General features: G+C 58.4%; 1 protein-coding gene across 1 annotated transcript in view; it reads left to right on the top strand.

Moving 5' to 3' along the window:
- Positions 1-23008, top strand: part of LOC120394813 — a 96491-nt gene that overhangs the window by 71761 nt on the left and 1722 nt on the right. Inside the window, 6 exon segments of the mRNA XM_039518960.1 lie at positions 3490-3711; positions 6907-7170; positions 15202-15335; positions 15337-15478; positions 16352-16636; positions 21088-21268. Coding sequence (XP_039374894.1) covers positions 3490-3711; positions 6907-7170; positions 15202-15335; positions 15337-15478; positions 16352-16636; positions 21088-21268 — 1228 coding nt within the window.

Raw genomic sequence — 23008 nt, forward strand, 5'->3', positions numbered from 1 at the left:
TAACTTAGCCCCAGTTTTCAGTTTCTGTGGTGATTAAGATATTGTTCATTTTACTGCTGCAGCTTCCTGTGTAATGGAATAAATCCTGGGTCACTCCAGTGTAAGGCCTTGTCTACATTACGATTTGCACTGGTGTAACCATAAAGGTGTGTAATTAAACTGAGTTAGTTAAATCCCTGTGCAGACCAGCATGGTCCGTTGTAGAAATGGCATTTTTTTTTTATTTAAAGTGATTCCCGAGAGACTCTTAAGCAACACCAGAAAAAAGCCACCTCTTCTACTAGAATCAGTGTCCACTACCTGATCTGGTTCAAGTTTGCGTGTAGACAAAGCCTAAGCTGGCACCAGTTCTGCTCCCAAATGGGTCGATTTTGTGTGTGACAGATGTAATTTTTTTTTTTTTGGTTGGTTAAGGTTTTAACAACTGCTTTAAATAGTAACACTGTTAATCTCTTGGTGATTTTATGTGGACACAATAAATGAGTTTGGTTTTTAATCTCTCTCCTCAGCCCGTTTGGAGATTCTGTATCTGTGGTGGGTCAGGGAATGGGGATGTATCGCAGGGCTGGGGAACCAGAGGTGCCTGGCAGGAAGGGGATGGTGGTAGGGGGGTGAATAATGGGTGTTGGGCAGGGGTGGGACTGGGCAGCATTCATTCTGCTTTCACAATTGCATGTGTCATGGACTCACAGATGGTGCCCACTCGTGGCCCCGTGCGGGCCCCTTTCAGTGCAACAGCCCTTCTCGGGGGGCCACTCTCTCTCGGGGTCAGGCCCCTCCACCTCCTGGAGCCGCTTCTCTCTGAGCCTCAGCACGTCTGTCTCTGCCGTGGGCCCCTCAGGGAGACCCCTCGCTCTGGGCCCCCCAGGGCCTCCATCCTCTGAAGGAGATGATGCCCTTCCCCGCCGCCAGGAGCGACTCTCCCCCAGCGTAACACAGGAGGGTTTATTGAGAGTTGAACCCAGCACAGGAAACTCTCCGGGCCTCAGGCCTGGCCTCCCTCAGCCCAGCACATCCCAGTCCCCCTGCAGCCAGGTGGGCTCTGCCTGCTCCCCCTCTCCAGCCCCGAGCCCCCCTGCTTCCCAGCTGGGCCTCCGATATCCCCGGCCCCAGGCTCCCTCTGTCCATTGGCTTCTCTCCAGGGAAACAGGGTCGTAAACAGGCAGGCCTGGGTCTCCTCTCCTCTCAGCCCCCCTCTGGCCCCTCTGGCTGGAGCCGGCTGGTCAAGTCGTGGGGTCCTCTCCCCGCAGCCCATTGTCCTCCCACTGGCCAGAACCGGCTGCGACTCCTGAGCTGGGACTTCAGGTCACCAGTCGCTGGGGTCTCCATCCTCCAGTCCATCGGCCGGGGTCCCGAGTTCCCTTTCCGGTCCTGTGTCCCAACAAACTCCCTCTCCCCTCCCCTCGTTAAACCAGTAACACCCAGGGACACTGAGTCCCAGCCCCCTGCCTGCAACCCACTGGAAAACACAGAAAACAAGAAAACCCCCCACTTCATCACAGCATGGCTGCTCCCAGAGCCACTCATGAATGACACAGTGAGGCAGCAACCAGATCTCCCCAGCTCCCAGCACTGTATCTCAGGAATATGCCATGTATATTATTAATTGGTTTGCCACTTCATCACTGGAAAGTGGAGCTACACCAGCCTTTGATAACTGAGCAATTTACCAGTCACGTCAGGCAAACTCACTGGTAAAGTTAAACAGGTCAACAAGTTTATTGGCTACAAAAGATTGATTATAAGTGATAGGCAAAAAGTCCGAGTTAGTTACCAAAAGAAAAGAAAATATAAGCCCGTAGTCTAAATTCTCAACCCTATTAGACTGGGCAGCAACTAGATTAAGCAATTCTTCTTCGAGTGATTGCTCCGGTGTATTCCACAGTAGGTGTGTGTGCTCGCCACATGCACTGGTGCCGGAAGTTTTTCCCTCAGCAGTACCTGTACTGGGGGAGCACCGCTACGACCCCTGGAGTGGTGCCTCTATATCATGCTATAAGGGGGGGCTGCGCTCTCCCCCCACCCTCAGTGCCTTCTTGCCGCCAGTGAAGGTAGTCGGAACTTTGTGCTCCAGCTCTGCTGCAGCACTTCTAGCCTTAGCAGTACAACTTTTCTTAGTAGTCTGATTTTCTAGTTAGTTGCCTGGCTCGGGTTGGCACTGCTCCCCTGCTAAGAAGCAAGAGAAGACTCTGCAGCGCCGAGAGAAGGATGGGGTGAGGCCGCACCCGAGCTGAGCAACCCACAATCCCCCTCGGGACCCAGACCTCCGACTCGCGCTGAGCGGAGTAGTGCGGTCCCTTCTGTGCGTGCCTCTCCTTCGGTGAGGATACCGTCGACGCTGGCGGCAGCGCAGGCAGCGCGTGACATCCTCGCCTTCTGTTGCCGACTGTGCCACCTGAGACAGGCCCTTGCTCCAGAGGGAAGCTGCCGCTGGGACGGAGCTCATCGGCCCTCCCCAGTTCAGCATAGTCCCTGCTCCGAGGCTGAGGTGCCTACACGTTCTGTGAGGCCATTTCGTAGCCCGCGTCAGACTCTGAGTCCCACCCCCTCTGCATGCAAACCACTGGAAAACAAGAAAATCCCCCACTTTATCACATCGTGCTAGGAGTTATCACAGGGGTTGGCAACCTTTCGGAAGTGCTGTGCCGAGTCTTCATTTATTCACTCTAATTTAAGGTTTCGTGTGCCAGTAATACATTTTAACGTTTTTCGCAGGTCTCTTTCTATAAGTCTATAATATATAACTAAACGATTGTTGTGTGTAAAGTAAATAAGGTTTTTAAAATGTTTAAGAAGCTTCATTTAAAACTAAATTAAAATGCAGAGCCCCCCCGGACCGGTGGCCAGGACCTGGGCAGCGTGAGTGCCACTGAAAATCAGCTCGTGTGCCGCCTTCGGCACCCGTGCCATAGGGTGCTGACCCCTGGGTTCTCATTTATCCGTCACCACAGAGTGGGCGGGGGTGGTTAATTCATTACATTAGGAAAGTGCTTGGAGACCCTGGCACGAAGGACAGGTTCTCGGGCTCCATACAGGGGTCACGGGAAGGTCTCGGGCCTGGGGGCTGCAGGAGGTCGGATGAGATGAGCTCACGGTGCTGTCTGGCCTTAGAATTCATGGAATAAATACGTCTCTAGAGGAGGGGCCAGAGATAGGCAGAGAATGAATGTGTGTGTTAGTTAATTGCTGCTCTTGGTCATTAAAGCCCCTGGGGCCAAGTTCTCAGCGGGGCCAAACTCCCACCCACTGCGCCCATTCACTTTCCCTGGCCAGCCTACCCAGCTACCGGTGACGAGCGACAGGTCTGTGTGTTGCTATTGGCGGGGACATTCCCCTCTCAGCCAATCCCTGCAGGCGGGAGGTACCCACTCCGTCCTTAATTAGTAATGAAAGCGCTGCCAGGGATCAAGCAATCGTTTTACTTTCATAACTGACTTGAGGCCAGAGGGACCCTGCCAGGCTGGCGGAGCCGGCGCTGTGAACTGCCAGGCCCGGCGGGGCCAGGGTTCAGCCCTGCTCCCACTGTTAGTAGCTGGGCATTGGCTTCAGTTCTCGCACTGCAGGGACCAGATGGCTGGCACCTGGCTGCAGATGTCCCAGCCAGACGATGGGGGAAGGAGCTAATTCCTGAAATGGATATGGGGGCAGTGATGGCCCTGGCACTGCACCTGCTGCTGCTGGGGGCTGTGCCCAGCCAGGGGAGTGGCTCCGGTGAGTATGGGGGGGGGGGTCAAACCCCCCAGGCTGGGCTTGGGGTGTGAAATGGGCAGCCAGTCCATGGGGGTGTAGGGAGGGGGGAGATGGAGGTGGGGGTGGCAGTTCTGGGCTCTGCGTTCAGAACAGAGCTCAGCCTGGTTCTGGCTGGCGACTGACAGTGATAACCACGCTGCACACTCGCCCAGCACTGTGGTTACTGTTACCGAACAGTTACATTGCCATAGTGACGGGCGAGGGTCCTGGCCCTGTTGTGCCAAGCACTGCACACGCTGACGAGCCCGTCGCTGCCCCAGGAGGCTCCCAGACTGTGGGGGATCCCCAGTGCCAGGCGCTGCCAGGCTGTGTGTGTTTCATTCCCCCATATCAGGGCAGGGGAGGGCTTTGGGACATGATTCCTGTTTGCAGAACTCCGGCTGTAAGGCAGTGGCTATATGGAGAGCTTACAGAGGCACAGCGGCAAGCTCTCTTGCTGAGCTGTTATAAGCCAATGGGAGAGTTCTCCTCTCAACATAATGCACCCTCAGCAAGTGGTGCTGTGTATCCCCTTTGGGGTTTAGAGAGCATGGCCCCTTTACATCTTTTTCCTAAGGGGGGACGGGGAGCAGTAGAGAAAGGAGGGAAACTCCAGGGCGTGGCTCTGGCGCTCCAGAGAGAGAAGGGCTGAGTGTAACTTTAGCACCCTCGTGGTCTCGATGGAGTCTGCTCTGCAGGCAGCTCTGGCCAAGAGGAGGCACACGCAGGAACGCAGCAGGAGAAATCCCATCTTTTCATGTATTTATACCTGCTCCTGCATTTTCCACTCCATGCATCTGATGAAGTGGGTTCTAGCCCACGAAAGCTTCTGCCCAAATAAATGTGTTAGTCTCTAAGGTGCCACAAGGACTCCTCGTTGTTTTTGTAGGCTCTGAAGTTTTACATTGTTTTGTTTCTGAGTGCAGTTATGTAACAAAACAATCTACATTTGTAAATTGAACTTTCACAATGAAGAGATCGCACTATGGTACTTGTATGAGGTGAATTGAAAAATACTATTTCTTTTGTTTACAGTGCAAATATTTGTAATAAAAAATAATATAAAGTGAGCACTGTACACTTAGTATTCTGTCCTGTAATTGAAATCAATATATTGGAAAATGTAGAAAAACATCCAAAAATGTTTAATAAATGTCAGTTGGTATTCTATTGCTTAACAGAACGATTACAACTGCGATTAATCACGATTAATTTTTTATCCGATTAATTTTTTAGTTAATTGCATGAATTAACTGCAATTAATTGAGAGCCCTAATTTAAATAGCTGAAATTATGACATTTATGATTTTTAAAATCCTATGAGTGTGAAATTGACTAAAATGGACTGTGAATTTGGAATAGCCCTGCACATCTGCCATGAGGGAGAGGGAGGTGGGAGTTGAAGGAGGTGGGGAGCTGGACGGTCATGTTGCATTTTGTAAATTTTCTCTGGAAGAAACCAGTGAGATGCTGTGCGGAGCGCAGTGGGGGCAGGAGGTGGGGAAGGTTTGAGGGGGGAGACGAAGTTGGAGAAGAGGCAGCTGGGACTGTGGGTGGGGGATCCAGCGAGGCTGGAGAAGTCGAGTTGTGTAACAAGGAAAATGGTAGAACTGAGGGAGGGGAGAACAAATCTGTAGTGGAGGACGTCAGCCTGGCCGTGAGATTTCCACCATAGAATCTCAGGTCTGGAGGATTCTAGGAGGTATCTAGTCCAACCCCCTGTTCAAAGCAGGACCAAACCCAACTAAATCATCCCAGCCAGGGCTTTGTCAAGCCTGACCTTAAAAACCTCTAAGGAAGGAGATTCCACCACCTCCCTAGGTAACCCATCCCAGTGCTTCACCACCCTCCTAGTGAAATAGTTTTTCCTAATGTCCAACCTAAACCTCCCCCACTGCAACTTGAGACCATTACTCCTTGTTCTGTCATCTGCCACCACTGAGAACAGCCGAGCTCCATCCTCTTTGGACCCGCCCCCCCCACACCTTTCAGGTAGTTGAAAGCAGCTATCAAATCCCCCCTTCATTCTTCTCTCCTGCAGACTAAACAATCCCAGTTCCCTCAGCCTCTCCTCGTAAGTCATGTGCTCCAGCCCCCTAATCATTTTTGTTGCCCTCCGCTGGACTCTCTCCAATTTATCCACATCCTTCTTGTAGTGTGGGGCCCAAAACTGGACACAATACTCCAGATGAAGCCTCCCCAATGTCAAATAGAGGGGAATGATCACATCCCTCAATCTGCTGGCAATGCCCCTACTTATACAACCCAAAATGCCATTAGCCTTCTTGGCAACAAGGGCACACTGTCACCTCATATCCAGCTTCTCGTCCACTGTAACCCCTAGGTCCTTCTCTGCAGAACTGCTGCCCAGCCATTCGGTCCCTAGTCTGTAGCAGAGACGCTCCGCAGCATGAAACAGGAATGGAGGAAGCAGATGTTGGGGTTAGCCAGGGTTGGGCGACTGGCAGGGCCGAGCTTGCAATGGGGCAGAGAGGCAAGAGAATGAAGGCTGCGGGAGGATGAATCACCACCATATCGATGGAAGAAGGGGAGGAGAGGACTGAGGGTGATGAGACGTAGCGGCGATGCTGATGGACTGGATGTCACAGCAGAGCCGGGGTGAGGGGACTGATGGGTGATGCTGAAGGAGACCAGCACTGGAGAGCCCAGAGAGCAGGACTTGGTGAAGCCAAGTCCCGTACACGGCCCTTTTGGTTAGTGGGGCAGTTGGGTGAATGCAGGAGGGCGGGGGGGAGATGGGGAGCAGAGGCTCAGATGGGCCATCGACATGGAAGCTGACATTACTGAACACGAGTGTGGAAGGCTGAGGAAAGGAACAGAGTCCAGGAGTGGAGATCAGGGAGGGCGGGAGCTGGGTGGATGGGAGACGAGAGCAGCATGGAGGGGTGAGAAGTTAGGTGCAGGGCCGTGCAAAGGAGGAGAGGGAGTAAGGAGGGAAAAGGGAGGGGCTGGAAATGGCCTGTCCCCCATCCCTTCATCACGCCCAGGTCTGCCCTCCCTTGGGTCGCCTCACTCCTGCTGCTGTGTGGGCCCTGCCCAGCCCTCCCCACAGTCACCTTCCCATGCTCCTGGGTCCTGGCAGTCCTGCTCAGTGCCGGGGCCCAGTGCCGGGGCTGGGGCCAGTGCCGATGGGTCTGACTCTCTCTGTCCCCCCAGATCTGCACTCGCTGCGCTATTTCTACATGGGGGTGTCAGAGCCTGGCCCCAGGCTGCCCCAGTTCATCGCGGCCGGCTACGTGGACAACCAGCCCGTCATTGCCTACACCACCAAGACAAAGAACGCGGAGCCCAGAACAGAGTGGATGGCGAGGAACCTGGACCCGGCGTACTGGGACCGGGAGACACGGATCTTCCAGGTCAATAAGGCCAGGTTCAGAGATGCTGTGGAGACGCTGAGAAACCGCTACAACCAGAGCAGGGGTGAGTGTGAGACCCCCCCCCCCCGCCACAGCCACGGGGACTTGGGGGCAGGGGTTGGGGAAGGAGTCAGTGGGGGATGGAGGGGGCCCACGGGGGCATTTACTCACGAGGGTCAATGTGAACATGCAAGACAGAGGGAGACATGGGGGGGCTGCAGGATGGAGGGCTTATGGCAAAGACATTTTTGACACCCTCCAAAGTTTTAATCTCTTGCTGTCCCCTCCCCAAACACCCCAGACTTCTGCTACCAGTCCCAGTTCCAGCTGCCTCTGCCGCCCTTTGTGTGGTCATTTCTCAGCTGAGCCTCACAGGTGTGAAGGCCTGAAGGTCCCATCAGACCTGGCTAGTCCGGCCTCCTGGTCCCCCAGGCCAGAGACTCACACACGGGATCCTGCGCGTGTCTCCCTGCTGGGACAGCGATGCTGTCAGACCCTGCAGTGTGTGGGTGAGCTGGGGCTGGAATCTGAGCCATCTCAGTTCACAAACACCGAGGGATGGGGAACCCCAATATCAACAGGCCCTGCCCAAGTGTTCAGAAATCACAAGTCAGGCCTCAACAATCCTAAATTTAGCTTAAATATCATCAGTGTTTCTTGGGGAACGATATTGGAGATTATTTTTATTTGCCTCTGGTTTGTGCCTTTAGGGGTCAAATGTCCAGGCTTTTCTCTGCCGCCAGGAGGGCTAGATCTTACGGCTGTAAGGAAGAGCTGAGATTCCCCCTAATCCCAGGACTCCAGGCGCTGGGGCTTTGCCAAACCCACCCAGTGTCCTGAGAGGCACAGTACAGTCAGGCGAGCGGCAGCCCTGCGTTCACCCAGCCCTGGGGAGAAGCCGCTCAGCAGGGAGCCTCCCTAGGAGGAGTTTGTCTTGTCTCCCGTCTGAGTTTATCGAGGGTCGGTTCCTCTCCCCTGCTCAGAACCAGGGTCTGACATCGACTCGGGCTGGCGGGTCGGAGAATCAGCCCCTGTGACGTGCAGAGACTCCCCGGCTGTCTGACTGCTGGCAGCACAAACCCCAGCACGTGTCCCCCCGGGTGAGGCAGGTTCCCCTACACGCTATCGATAGAGGGGTAAAGAGCCGTTCTCCTGCTGGGTCCCTGGGGGGGCTGTAGCCCCCTGGCCTGGCCCCAGGATTGTGCTGTCGCACGTTGTGATCCGTAAGCGTTCAGAGCCGGGCGCTGCTGACTGTCCCTGGGGGGGGGGGGTCTCTGCTGCGCTTGTGTCACGGAGTCCCCGGGCGCTGCTCTGGAGCTGCTCCCCACCAAGCCAGGCAGGACTCTGGGAGCCTCCTCTCCCTCGGAGCAGCCTGTCTGCAGGGCAAGAAGCTCCCACGGCTTCACCTCCTGGGTCTCTCCTTGGAGCATTCAGCATCCTCTGCCCCTCCGTGCGCTTCCCCCAGCGAGTCTGCCCAGGCGGGGTCCTGGGGGGCCACAGGGTCCTGCCCCCCCACTGCGCAGTCAGACGTGACTCTCAGCCAGCCGGGGACACAGAGGTTTATTCGGTGACAGGAACAGGGTCTAAAACAGAGCTTGTAGGTACAGAGAACCAGACCCCTCGGCCGGGTCCATTCTCCCCCCTCCCCAGCCACTGCCCTGCCCCCCCTCCTGCCCCTCTCCCCCTGTACTGACCCCCTCCCCAGCCACTGCCAGACCCCCACATCTGCCCTCACTCCTCAGCCCCAGCCAGCTCCAGACTGACCCCCCCTCCAGCCCCTCCTCTGCTCAGCTCCTTTCCCGGGCCAGGTCTTCACCTGACCTCTTTGTCTCCCACACCTTCAGCTGGCACCTTTGCAGAGGGGGGGCCCAGGCCATCAGTTGCTAGGAGACAGTGTCAGGCATTTAGTTGCACTGGCCCCTTCCTCTGCAGCAACCACACACCCTGATCCACCACCTAGATATTAAGAACTGCAGAGGGGAAACTGAGGCACCAACACAGAATTCAGAGAAAACATTAAGAACAGTCCCAGTTCGTCACAGCTGGGCACCATGTGCCCGCCCTGCCCTTCCTGAGCAGGGACTGTCACTGCCCGGTCCCGTGACTCCTCCTGGTTATACCAGCTCTGTTGCTGTTCCTCACTCAGGAGTGTCCCAGCCCCCTCCCCATGCCTCCCCCCCGCCCACCACTGAGAGCTAATTCCCTGCCTGTCCCCTGACAGCTGGGGTCCTTGTGGCCCTGCCCTCTAGGTGACAGGGTCTGGCCTCCTAGCGCTCCTCCTCTGGGGCTGGTTTAACCCCCCCACCACCAGTCTGGCCCCTTGGTCCCTGCTGGGAGACTGTGCAGCCTGGCCTGCTCCTACGGGCACCGGCCTCCCCGGTGCTGAGAGAGGGGCTCTGCTGGCCCCCCCCCGAACCCTGCGCTGGGGGGCTGCTCCTCTGTCCTGCCAGCCCCTCCCCCACCACTGCCCTGCCTCCCCTCCTGCCCCCTCCCCTGTACTGACCCCTCCCAGCCACTGCCCTGCCTCCCTTCTCCTGCCCCAGTCCCCATACTGACCCCACCCTCCCCAGCCACTGCCCTACCCCCTCCTGCCCCTCTCCCCTGTACTGACCCCCTCCCCAGCCACTGCCCTACCCCCTCCTGCCCCTCTCCCCTGTACTGACCTCCCCAGCCACTGCCCTGCCCCTCCTGCCCCTCTCCCCTGTACTGATCCTCCCCAGCCACTGCCTGACTCCCCTTGTCACGGAGTGTGGGGGAGTCAGGCCCTGCACCCCCAGGCGCCCTGCGATTCACCAGGACTCTCAGCCAGCCAGTAAAGCAGAAGGTTTATTTAGCCGACAGGAACACAGTCCAACACAGGTCTTGCAGGCACAGATAACCAGATCCCCCGGCTAGGTCCATTTTGGGGCCTCCCCGCCCCGGGGATCAGAGCTCGGTCTACCTGCTCCCCTCTCTTCTTCAGCCCACTTTCGTCTCCCAGTCCTCTCCGGCCCCTCCTCTCTCCTCCGCCTCCTTCCTTTGTCTCCCCTGGCCAGAGGTGTCACCTCCCCTCCCCCAGGCCCAGCTCAGCTCACAGTGTGAATTCCTGCGTCTCACCTAAACCTCTGGCTCTCCCCTCCCCCGCACAGACAGTCTGTGCTTCCTACTCCTTCACACCCCTCCTGCCCCCCTCCCCCTGTACTGACCCCCCTCCCCAGCCACTGCCCTGCCTCCCCCTCCTGCCCCTCTCCCGCCTCCTGCCACCCCTCCCAGCCACTGCCTGACTCCCCTCCCGCCCCTCTCCCCTGTACTGACCCCCTCCCCAGCCACTGCCCTGCCCCCTCCTGCCCCTCTCCCCTGTACTGACCTCCCCAGCCACTGCCTGACTCCTCCTGCTCCTCCCCATACTGACCCCCTCCCAGCCACTGCCCTGCCTCCCTCCTGCCCCTCTCCTGTACTGACCCCCTCCCCAGCCACGGCCCTGCCTCCCCTCCTGCCCCTCTCCCTTGTATCGACCCCTCCCAGCCACTGCCCTGCCCCCTCCTGCTCCTCCTCCCCGTACTGACCCCTCCCCAGCCACTGCCCTGCCCCCTCCTGCCCCTCTCCCCTGTACTGACCCCTCCCCAGCCACTGCCCTGCCCCTGCCCCTCTCCCCTGTACTGACCCCTCCCAGCCACTGCCTGACTCCCCCTCTAGCCCCCTCCTGCATTCACCCCTCCCCAGCCACTGCCCTGCCCCCTCCTGCCCCTCTCCCCTGTACTGACCCCCTCCCCAGCCACTGCCCTGCCCCCTCCTGCCCCTCTCCCCTGTACTGACCCCTCCCAGCCACTGCCCTGCCCCCGCCCCTCTCCCCTGTACTGACCCTCCCCAGCCACTGCCCTGCCCCCTCCTGCCCCTCTCCCCTGTACTGACCCCCTCCCCAGCTACTGCCCTGCCCCCTCCCGCGCCCCTCCCCTGTACTGACCTCTCCCCTGTACTGACCCCCTCCCAGCCACTGCCCTGCCCCCTCCTGCCCCTCTCCCGCCTCCTGCCACCCCTCCCCAGCCACTGCCTGACTCCCCTCCCGCCCCTCTCCCCTGTACTGACCCCTCCCCAGCCACTGCCCTGCCCCCTCCTGCCCCTCTCCCCTGTACTGACCCCCTCCCCAGCCACTGCCCTGCCCCCTCCTGCCCCTCTCCCCTGTACTGACCCCTCCCCAGCCACTGCCTGACTCCCCTCCTGCTCCTCCCCCATACTGACCCCCTCCCAGCCACTGCCCTGCCTCCCCTCCTGCCCCTCTCCCCTGTACTGACCCCTCCCCAGCCACGGCCCTGCCCCCTCCTGCCCCTCTCCCCGTGTACTGACCCCTCCCCAGCCACGGCCCTGCCCCTCCTGCCCCTCTCCCGTGTACTGACCCCTCCCCAGCCACGGCCCTGCCCCCAGCCACGGCCCTGCCCCGCCTCCTGCCCCTCTCCCCTGTACTGACCCCTCCCCAGCCACTGCCCTGCCCCCTCCTGCCCCTCTCCCCTGTACTGACCCCTCCCCAGCCACTGCCCTGCCCCTCCTGCCCCTCTCCCCTGTACTGACCCCCTCCCCAGCCACGGCCCTGCCCCCTCCTGCCTCCTCCCCTGTACTGACCCCTCCCCAGCCACTGCCTGACTCCCCCTCCTGCCCCTCTCCCCTTGTACTGACCCCCTCCCCAGCCACTGCCCTGCCCCCTCCTGCCCCTCTCCCCTGTACTGACCCCTCCCCAGCCACTGCCCTGCCCCCTCCTGCCCCTCTCCCCTGTACTGGCCCCCTCCCCAGCCACTGCCCTGCCCCCTCCTGCCCCTCTCCCCTGTATCCACCCCTCCCAGCCACTGCCCTGCCCCCTCCTCCTGCCCCAGTCCTCCCATATTGACCCCCTCCCCTGTCGCAGTCCCAGGGCTGCCAGCTCATGGGACACCACCACAAATCCTTCATCTTAGCAGCATTAACATCAGCTCCTGGCCACTCAACACTTCAGCCTGCACTGGAGCCGTCATGATCCAGCTTCTGCCACCAGTCAGGGGCACTGTGTTATGCGCATAAGAAGCACACGGGATCTTTTCAGGGGAAAAGGCCACATGCCGCGTTTATTGGAAATACAACAATTAGCATCTGCATCCAATCACACACGCACGGTCCCGCCAGTCGATGTTACAGTGACCAGTCCAGAGTCCGGATCTGCCTAGTGCCCAGCTGGGCTGATTGTGGGTAGGGAGGAGCCGGGTCCCGTCGGTCGAGACACGATGCTCCGGGGAAGTCTTGGCAGGACGAACCCAACGTTTCATGGCAAGGCCCCTGGTTATACAGTGATCTTCCTTCACTGGGACCAGCGAGTTCTGCACCGTGGTGCTGAATTGTCCTTTGACGAGTGCTTGTTTTCTTAAATTGTCCTTATCCTTTATCTTGTTCTTTAATCACGTCTCTCAGGGAGTTACCCCAGGCTGGGTTTGATCACAGCTCTCTTGTCCCCATTGATAGGCGCCTGGCTCATCTTTAGAATTGTCAATCTGCCCTCCTGGGACATGTCAATAGGGGTGTGTTGCAGCCTCCTGGTGCCCTTGCGTCTGTCTCCGGTTCCTCTCTAGCACATCTGGTTCAGCGATGGCCTTCACACGTATCTCTTAACACCCACATTCCTCATTCACACACAACACAGGAGTGATTTACACAGAGCATTCTGAACAGGAACATCAAGTTGCAATGCAAGAGAAAAACAGTCATGGCCAGGGCTGGCTGCAGGCACCAGCGCAGGAAGCAGGTGCTTGGGGCGGCCCTAGCGGAAAGGGGGCGGCATGTCGGGCTTTTTGGCGGCAATTTGGCAGCAGGTCCCTCGCTCCCTCTCGGAGGGAAGGACCTGCCGCCGAATTGCTGCCGAAGAACGAAGTGGTGGCGGTAGAGCTGCCGTGCCGCTCAAGTGCCGCTGATCGCAGCTTTTTTTTTCCTCCGCCACTTGGGGCAGCAAAACCGCTGGAGCCGGCCCTGATCATGGCATTCTTTTACTGATTTCAACATGCTAAACCTACAACAAAGTGGTGACCCAAAGGTCTGTCCCTGCCTTGAAATCAGCTTCAGACACAGATCCGGGCTGATGCCTCTCTACCAATGGCCCCTTAGGCCCATTCCTTCCTGCGTTCAGGACGGGTGGCTGGCAGGGTGTGGGGAAATCCTACCCCAGTACATGTCATACCTGCTACGTTATGATTCTTTATCCTTCATTCTCAATCATACAAAGTACAGCCGGAAAATCCTACTGCTGCAACTGTGCAGCCCCCTGCTGGCTCCTGCTTTGTGTGTAGAGGGGGCTGCGACAGGCAGACCAGTCCCCACGGCCATCAGGCTGCTGCTCCTCCCCAAGTGCCCAGGAAAACCAGGAGCAGCTCCGGGGAGCTAAACCCAGGCATCAGATCCTGCAGCTTGGCCTGGTGCAAGGTTGGCTGTCAAGGAAGGAGAGGGAGACTCCAGATCTCCAGAGCCAGCAGCACAGGGGATGTGGGTCAACAGGTGTTCTGGGGCTGGGCAGTGTGGGTGTCAAGGGGCAGGAGGCCACCCAAGGGGACCATTGTGGGAGGGAGGCGACCATAGAGCAGCCCTGGGGTGGCACTGAGCTACATTTATCTCTGTCAGGCGGTAGAATGCTACATCATGAGTGCTGGGGCAGCTTCCCAGCCCGGTGAGACTCTCCCCAGGCACCCTCGGCCAGAGGGGGTTCCCGTGGGACAGGGTAGCAGCTCCCCCTCTCCCAGCCCCTGAGGTAGGGCTGTGGCTGGGAAGCTGGCTGCTGGGCTGGGCCGGTGGGCACTGCCAGCGCGGTGAGAGCTGCTTTACCCTGCCCAGAGCACCAGGCCAAGACTGAGGAGCAGCAAAGGTGGCTTAATGCTACGTTCCCCTGATATGGGCCCGTGCTGGGCATGACCTGGCTGGTCCACAGGGACTGGGGAGACTTTCATACCTGGTGGAGGAGGGGGTGGATTTAGACACTTGGCTCCTGCTACCTTTCGTGGGGACTGTGTCTCAGCCCCCGGTCGGGTTTGCAGAGCCCACCCAGTATGTTGGCTTTGTCTCTCTCCGGAGAGCTGAGTGTTCTCGCAGTGCTGAGCTCAGGAGACACAGACCAGGGGAGATTCCCCCTCTGGAGGGCGCAGGGAGCTGTTTGGAGCTCGTCAGCCGTCCCATGCGCCTGCCTGTGGAGGAGGGAAAACTGTTCATGGCCTGACCTCCCTGTGCCAACGCTGGCTCTCCTGACGCCCTCTGCCCTGTGGGCCTGGCACTCGGCAGCCGTGCACCCCCCTGCACACACCCCTCAGCAGGGAGCCCCGGGCGTGGCCCTGCTAGGAAAAAGCCAGTGTCTGGCCACAAATCTGCTTGTGCATGAAGGGCCCCTTTGCAAAGCCAGCCCTGGGGGCAGCACTGGGACACCAGACACTGACTGGGCTGGAGTAGGCCCCACATGCCTGTGTTGGGCTCCCCCGGCCGGGTACTGTCCCCGGGCCTCTCTGGCGAAACTGTTCTGAATTCCTGTAACGTCCCTGCAGCGCAGAAGGTTCCCGGGGAGAGTCCCCGGGGTGGCTACCCACCCACTGAATTCCCCCAGCCTCCCTGCGCCTGTACAGCCAGCGATGGCCTGGGCCGATTCCGCCCAGAGCAGGGGGCTCCTCTCCCTACTGGGTGCCTCCCCTCCCCCCCGGTGTGAGCGCAGAGCCAGGGAGCTGGGGCTAGGAGGGGAGGCCCTGTCCTGTGCCCAGTGTGGCAGAGCCTCAGGGAGCGCTGGGGCCAGGGGCAGAAGAGGGCAAGGGGAGCTGGGGCAGAGGGGGCTGGTGAAGGGGCTGAGTGGGGTGCCGGGAGCTGGGACGCCAGCTGGGGTGGGCACTGTGGCTAGAAGAGTGGCAGAGAGGGGCTCTGGGCGGCAGGAAGGGGACCAGTGACAACGTGGGGAGTGGGAGTGTTGGAAAAGGGAGAAACCAGACAGGGGGGTGCTGACCTGCCTGTGCCCCGTCCCCTTCCTCTCCACTGAGGGATGTTCCCGTGTGTTCCGGGTGAAGAGACACACTGAGACGAGCTGCTCCGTGTCTCAGACCCTGCCCCATGCTGGGGGGCTCTGCGTGTGTTTCAGGGTTTCACACCTGGCAGTTCATGGCTGGCTGTGAGTTACCGGATGGCAGAAGCACCGGTGGGTACTGGCAGTACGGCTACGATGGAAGAGACTTTATCAGCCTGGATAAGGAGACCCTGACCTGGACAGCCGCAGACGCCAGGAGCACAAGTCACCAAGGGGAAGTGGGAGGCTGATAGGAGCTTGGCAGAGGATGGCAAGCGGTATCTGGAGCAGAACTGTGTCGAGGAGCTCAGAAAGTACCTGGAGTACGGGAAGGAGACTCTGCAGAGGAAAGGTGAGGGGGGCAGAAACCCGCCCAGCGGGGTCACCCGTCTTCTTAAACCTTGATCTGATACTGCGTAGCTCCTTCCTTCCTCCTCACTCCTGCTGTCAGCGTCTTGACTGCTTCACCTTCACCCCAGCCCTACTACAGGCGGAAGGCTGGGTACAGTCGGGCTGTCCACCCGTAACAGCCCGAGCTCTCGCCCTGTCCTCCTGTTTCCTAGGGCACCTCCTGCACATGGCTTCCCCAGGCCTTTTTCCTGTATCTCCGCCGAGGCCTCCGGGCTGGCCTGTCCCAGTAGCCCTCCAGCTCCCACTCCCCGGCCTCCTCTCCCTGGCAAGCCCCTGCAAAGCAGCTCCCGCAGCGTAAACGTGCGACCACTCACTATAAACTGCTTATTGGCGCTGGAAGGGATTACAGCGGAACATCACCTCCGGTTCTGCCCCAGACTCACCTTGCCTGGCACCAGGTCACAGTGGCTCCGGCCTAGGCTAAGGATGGGGGGTCTGTGCACTGAGCCAGGTAACATTGTACATTCCTAGGGTAGCGATGTGTCCTGGCGGAGAGCCCTGATGGTCCCTCAGCGGGCTCTGGTACCCATCCTGGCTGGCCGGATCTGGTTTCAGTCGTGCCTCTTGTTAACGTCACAAAGTGCTTTGGTAGGTGAATGGATCACAGTGCTCCCTGTCTCGGGGATGGGGAGAATTGTACTTGGCCTTTGAAATCTGGGGGGGAAGCAGCCAAAAGACTGACCCCTCCTCTGGTCCCAGCCCCAATCCCCCGACCATTGTGCTCAAAACGTTCCATTCTGCCGACTACCAGGAACGGCTGCATGCAGCCCAGCTTGAGGGCCGCTGTCTAACGCCAGGGCTGCTGCCTTTTCAGAGACCCCGGAAGTGAAGGTGTTGGCCAAGGAAGCCCCCGAAGGCCCCACCACCCTCTCCTGCCGGGCCCACGGCTTCTACCCCCGGGACATCGCCATCACCTGGGTGAAAGATGGGGAGACCAGAGACCAGGAGACGCAGCGAGGGGGCATTGTGCCCAACGGGGACGGGACCTACCACACCTGGGCGACCACAGAGGTAGATCCCAAGGAGACAGACCTGTACAGGTGCCGAGTGGAGCACGAGAGCCTGAGGAAGCCCCGTGATTTCTTTTGGGTTAAGGACAGTGAGTGTCGTTGTGTGTGTTGTGTCTCTGGTGGGGGAGGGGAGGAGGCTACACCAGGTGTGGGGAAACAGAGGCCATTGCCCTGAAAGCAGACAGACCAGGGGATGCTAGAGGTAGGACCCCTGCCTAGGTCTAGGCCCAGGGTGTTAAAGGGGCTCCTATATGGGGCATCCTCCCCTCCCCCGCCCCCAAATCAATATCAAACTCTTCTTTAACTAGGTAGAAATTCTCCTTTTGGTTTCTGGGCTGGAGCCAGGTCTCTGGATCTCTGCGCTCCCTCCTTGCACTAACATGTCGGCTGTGCTGGGAATATGACTCACTCTCCATCTCTGAGGCTGTCGGCTGCACCCCAGGGTATAGTGTGTCCAGAGGGAGCCGGACATCCCCAGACACCGCTCTTGGGAGGTCTTGGGAAGCCCTTTGTTCCAGCCTGTATGACTGGAACTGTGGCTGTCGGAGGGAGCAGCCTCCCTTTCTGGAAGGTGGATCTGCCCCCAGAAGGGAGAAGGCCGTTGGCAGTCACATAAAGGGGCCCCCCCAGCTGGCGGGAGGGTCTCTCGTTCCTGTCACACTGATGGGGTTTGTGACACAGGGATCCTCCAGCCACAGCCCCCGGCTTGCTCAGTGCTAGTGCCCTACCTGGCATGTAGAAACCGAACAGCGTCTGTGTGAGAGGGTGTTAAATGAACATTATCCCCCAGAAATCTAGTCAGTGTAAAAAACAAGTGTATGGTAATTTCAGGACCTCAAGCCACCCAGGCCTCTCCTGAGCTCCCCCCCCCCCCCCCAGCCTGCTCAGTTGTTCTGGTTTTACAGTCACGATTCCCTGAGTTTAAATTCTCTTCCCCATCCCTGTTCTGTGTGTGGGTCCCACACAAACAGGGTAAAGGGACTGTCCCAAAGAGAGACCCCACCCCACACTGCTCTGCTTCCACAATAGCTTGTGGGAGCCTTTCCCTCTGCCTGCCTCAGGTGTCCTGCCTCACTGCGGTGCTTAGCGAAAGGGCAGGTCTCGCCTCTCCACAAAACCGTACTTCAGAAAGGCCCAGCTTGAGTCCTGGTGTGCAGTGTCCATTCGGTGCTAGGCAAGGGGCTCTGGGCAGCTCCCAGGGCCCTCGGACAGAGAAAGGGAAGGGAAGGACGTGGTGCTGGGTGACAGAGACAAGAGAATGTGTGAGGTTCATACAAAGTAAAAGGCCTGTCGCCAGTCCAAAGCCAAGCACAGCCCCCCCCCCAGCCCAGTCACCTCCAGGAGCAGACAGAGAGAACTTGCTACTCTGGGACCCTGGGGGCCCCCTCTCCTGCCAGGAGTGCAGCAGTGCTCAGCCTAGGGGTGACTCTAGGGTGACCAGATGTCCCGATTTTATAGGGACAGTCCCAATTTTTGGGTCTTTTTCCTATATCGGCTCCTATTACCCCCCACCCCCTGTCCCGATTTTTCACACGTGCTGTCTGGTCGCACTAGGTGACTCTGCAGAACACCAAAAGGTCTCTCTTCTGCTCATCAGGGAAGGGGAATGTGTCTCTTTAATAGGCAAGTCAAGCTGGGAACAAGCGTGGGAGTGACAAAAGGGCCCCGAGCAGAAATCGCTGGGAAGAGGCAGGAACTCCGAGTCTGGGGTCTAAGCTCCCCACCTCCCAAGATGGACCCGGCTGAGGGATCCTGTTGTCTGTCCCTGAAAGCTCTGCTGGGGACTGTGTCCTGTCGGCTAATAAACCTTCTGTGTCCCTGGCTGCCTGAGAGTCTCGGGGAATCGCAGGAAGTGGGGGGTGCAGGGCCCTGACCCCCCCACACACACCCCGTGACAATATGTCATAGGGGGAGGAGAGCTGTCATGAAAGGCAGCCTGGGCTATTAGAGCAGGGAGAGAGGGCTGGGAGCCCGGACTCCTGGGATCTATCCCAGCTGTGGGAGGGCAGTGGGGGCTGGTGGTTAGAGCAGGAGGGTGGGAAACAGAACTCCTGGGTTCTCTCCCCAGCTTTTCCTCTGTCCTGCTCTGTGTCCCTTGGTTTCCCACCACTAACATGGGGATAATAGTACTGGCTCTTCTTCAAGTAGTGTCTCTCTGGGTGCTGCACTTCAGGTGTGCCCCGTGTACCTTGGACTGGAGATTTTCCTTAGCAGTGTCCGTTGGGCCTGGACACTCCAAGAACCACCCCACAGATGAACAGATGTTTGAGGACCTCAGCACTTCAGGTGGAAGCAGCCCTGGATGCCACCCCTGCCCCGTATGGTCCTCAGTGGCCATGTTGGGGTCCCAGGGCAGCTTATCACAGACAGTTCTCCAGGGCCCTGACCCTTTCCCATCCGGGTGATGGGAGACCCAAGCTTCTCCCCAGAAACAGGAGGGAACATTTGAAGACCAAGACACCTGGGCGGACAAAGAAGCTGCCCCTCAAGTTCCCATCTCCTCGCCGGATAAAGCGGTAATGCCACCTCCTCCCATGATGGCCGATGATTTTCGACAGTTCCAGGACCTCATTAAGTGGGTGGCAGATCCCTACGGATACCTCTCGAGGCCAGCAGAGAATCCCAACACAAGCTGTTGGATACGTCTGGCATTGCCCTGCCTCTCCATGAGGCTCTCCTGGGCCCTGCAAAAACCATTCGGCAAACTCTAGCTACAGTAACGCCCACATGTAAAAGAGACGATAGAAAATATTAGGTTCCCACTAAGGACTCTGAGTTCTTATTCTCCTAGCCTCCACCTAACTGTCGGTTGGTCGATGTGGTGAATGAATGGGCTAAACAACATTGTTATAATTCCACCCCATTCATTCCCCACCCGTGTGTCAGAGACCAGAAACAGCTGGACCTGCTGGGGAGAAACCCTTATTCCTTGGCAACTCGATAATTCTGCACTGCAAATTACCAGGTGCTGATGGCCAAATACAGGCAGAGAGAATGTCATGGCCTGTGCTTTTAGCAGGTATTTTCCCTGAGACTACAAATGAGGCTTGAATCCCCAGGTCCTGGTCAGTGTTTTTCAGACTTGGGGTTTTCTGGGGTCTCTTTGCAACAGCTCAGAACAGAAAATGCCACCTGTTCTGTGCAAGCTGGCAGTTAGGTCATGAGTCTTCCTCCCTTGGAAGAAAAGTTGTTTTATGCTTTTCCACCAACACCTTTGATTCTCAGAGTGGTGAACAAAATCAGTCATTCTGATAGCCCCCATGTGGTTGAGGCAAGTGAGGATTCCTTACCTGTTCCACTGAGCTCTTTATCCACTGATAAATCTCCCAGTCACTCAGCTCCTCTCTCTGGGCACCAGTCGACTGCTGCATCCCTGTCTGACAGTCTCCGCCTCGAGGCGTGATTCCTCAGTGGTCCGCAGGCCTGGAGTCATCCTGCTCTGCAGAGGTGCAGCACACATCATTAAATACTAGGAGAGATTCTCCCAGACATACCTGCCTTCAGACGAGGATCAAGGCTATGTCTACACTGGCACTTTTGTCGGTAAAACTTTTGTCAATCAGGAGTGTGAAAAAAACACACACCTGAGCGATAGGAGTTACACCAACAGAAGTGCTGGTGTGGACAGCGCTGTCGGCGGGAGACACTCTCCTGCTAGCACAGCTACCGCCGCTCGCTGTGGGTGGTTTAATTATGCTGACAGAAGAGCTCTCCCATCAGCGCGGAGCAGCTACACAGCAGACCCGACAGCCTCAGAAGCAGGGCCGGCTCCAGACCCCAGCACGGCAAGCACGCGCGTGGGGCGGCATTTGCCAGCAGGGGCGGCAGGCTGGGCCGGTGGTCCTGCCGCAGTCATGCCTGCGGGAGGTCCACCGGAACCCCGGGACGACCAGACCTGCCGCAGGCATGACTGCGGAGGGGGCGCTCCTCCCGCGGCTCCAGTGGACCTCCCACAGGCATGACTGCGGCAGGTCCGCTGCTCCCGGGGCTCCGGGGCGTCTCCCGCACATGACTGCTTGGGGCAGCCAAATATGTAGAGCCGCCCCTGCTCAGAAGCACCCCAGAGTCAGTGCCTTTGTTCGAAGTGTCCTCCTGCTCCTCGGCCAGGGAGAAGGGCTGGATGGCGGTTCGCCTGCACAGCCTGTTATAGCCTCAGTGCGGGGCATGAGAATCTCCACCCAACGCAGACTGCTAATGAAAATCTCCCATCGAAGACATGCACCCACAGTGGAGCACCCCAGGGACACCCCTCAAAGAACTACAGTGACTGCACAGGGTAGTAACCTCTCGTCTCTACCTCCTGCCTCACAGGACGTGAGGCTCCATTCACGTTTGCAGAACTCCTTGCATGTGGCAGCCCTGTACAAGCACCGATGACATTCACTGATTGCTAACGGGGTCCCAGGGCAGAGTAGGGTGCAGTGCATGCGGCTGCATGGAGCTGGTGGGAAGTCTGGCAGGAGGGGGCTGCAGGACACAGGCAACAAGTGGGGAGCAGGCTTTCAGCAGTTCCCTCCCTCACTCTCCTCTCCCCTTTCAGAGCCCAACTCCTCGCTGAGCCCCATCATGGTTGGAGTTAGTGCTGTCCTCACCCTGGTCGCGGGTGTGATAATCAGAGTCAGCGTCTGGAGAAGGCAGTCAGGCAACAGCTCTGGACAGATGAGGGCAGATTCTCCGGCTGCTCTGGACTCCCAGGACAACAGCAGCAATGCAGACCCAGAGTCAGTGCAGTGTGACCGCCCGCTGGGGCCTGAGCCAGAGACCCCGATGGAAATTGCTCCTGGGGCAGGAAGGAACTGGAGACTGTTAGCTCTGTGATGATCTTGTTCCCTGCCCTGAGTCTGTCTGTGAGCCCAGGGGTTGGGGCTGTATCAGGCACCTCAGCCCATGGACGCAGATCGGAGCTGGTTCTGGCCCTGAGAACGGCTGCGTTCACTGAAACCTCTTCTCTCTCCGCGGGGAGAAAGGGAGCCGGCTACTCGCCTCCAGGTGAGTGAGAGGAAACTTCTGCCTCTGTCCATGCGTCTGTCCCTGCACCTTGTGCCAGCCAGTCCTGCTGCCCTGCGTACAGCAGCTTGGGCAAGTCAGGAGACCCAGCCCCACTCTCACAGCCTGGAGAGCGGCAGCAGCGGGACTGGCTAATGCCCCCCACACTCCACCCCCTTCCCTCTTCAGATCCAGTTACTGCTGTTCCCCACGGCACGTTAATACACCCCAGGGAATCCCCTCCTTGTTGGGGTGAGGGGACCCTGCTGTGTGTCACACACTGACACCTTCTGTAGCCCCTAACATCAGAACGTCCTTGTGTCCCTCGCGTGCGCCATCGGTCTGATTACAGACCCCAGAGCTGTGTCCGGCCTGTGAAATGTCACGGGTTCTAATCTCACCTCCTCCGGGTTTAGTCCACGGTGGGACTGTGGCTGGATCCCTTGTGTGGAGTTATTTCCCAGGCTCGGAGAGTGCACACGCTCTGGTGCCCTCGTTTAGTTTGACTCCTTACTGACTCATGCAGTGGGCTGCTCTTAAACCAAATTCAGAGCGTCCACATGTTCTGCAGACAAAACTACACAGGATCGTTTCAGGGAGCAAGGCAAAGATGCCGCATTTATTATGATCACAATTTGATCTATAACCACTAGCTAATAACTTATACACACACACCCCCGCCAGAGGAGGCCCCCTGAGGCCCCTTGCTGCACCTGCTCCTGGGGAGACCCAGCCCTCAGTCCGCAAAGGCTGCTGCCTCGTTACCTTGCACCAGGCTAGAAGCTGTGGACAATCTCCCCGAAGGTCAGAGCCCCCTGGGAGCAGCGCGGGGCCTGGCTCCCCTGGGAGTTGGGACTGCCCCTGCTGGGCTCCTCTGGGAGTGACGCTGTTGGGTAAAGGGGGGCTCATGGCCTGACGGGGCAGGACCCGCGGGGCAGGGAGCTCTGTTCCCTCATCTGTCCGTAGCGAGCCCCCTCTCTGCCCGGCTGCTGCTCTGGGATCGGTCCTGACTCTCCCTCTGCTTCCTTTGTGCAGTGTAACAGGGCCTGTCAGATGCTGCACCTGGCGGAGTCCCAGGGAAACCAGCACAGACTGATCGCCCTGCAGCTGCCCATCAGCCCCTTCCTGTCTCCTCTGAGTGTCCTGGGAGGGGCTCCGGGCCCTGCTTGCTTTGCCAGTTGATGGAGGGTTGGCCAGGAGTGTCACTGACAGTTCAGCAGCGAGTGACTGCAGGGACGGCTGCCGCCACACCTCTCTCTGCTGTCAGCATGCCAGAGGAGTCCAGGTGTGGAAACAAGGCTGAAATTGACCATGTGCCAAGAAGGAGAGTTGAGCAAGGAAAACCCACAGTAACGTTCAACCTTAAACCGCAAAGGATACAAAGTAAAAAGGGGTGGGGTGGGGGAGAAGAGGAAGGCGAAGGCGTGGCTGACTGTGCTGCTGAGCTGGGAGTGTGTGTGTGTGTGTGGGGAGGG

Source organism: Mauremys reevesii, unplaced genomic scaffold (assembly GCF_016161935.1).
Source record: "Mauremys reevesii isolate NIE-2019 unplaced genomic scaffold, ASM1616193v1 Contig8, whole genome shotgun sequence".
In the NCBI taxonomy this organism is placed as follows: Eukaryota; Metazoa; Chordata; order Testudines; family Geoemydidae; genus Mauremys; species Mauremys reevesii.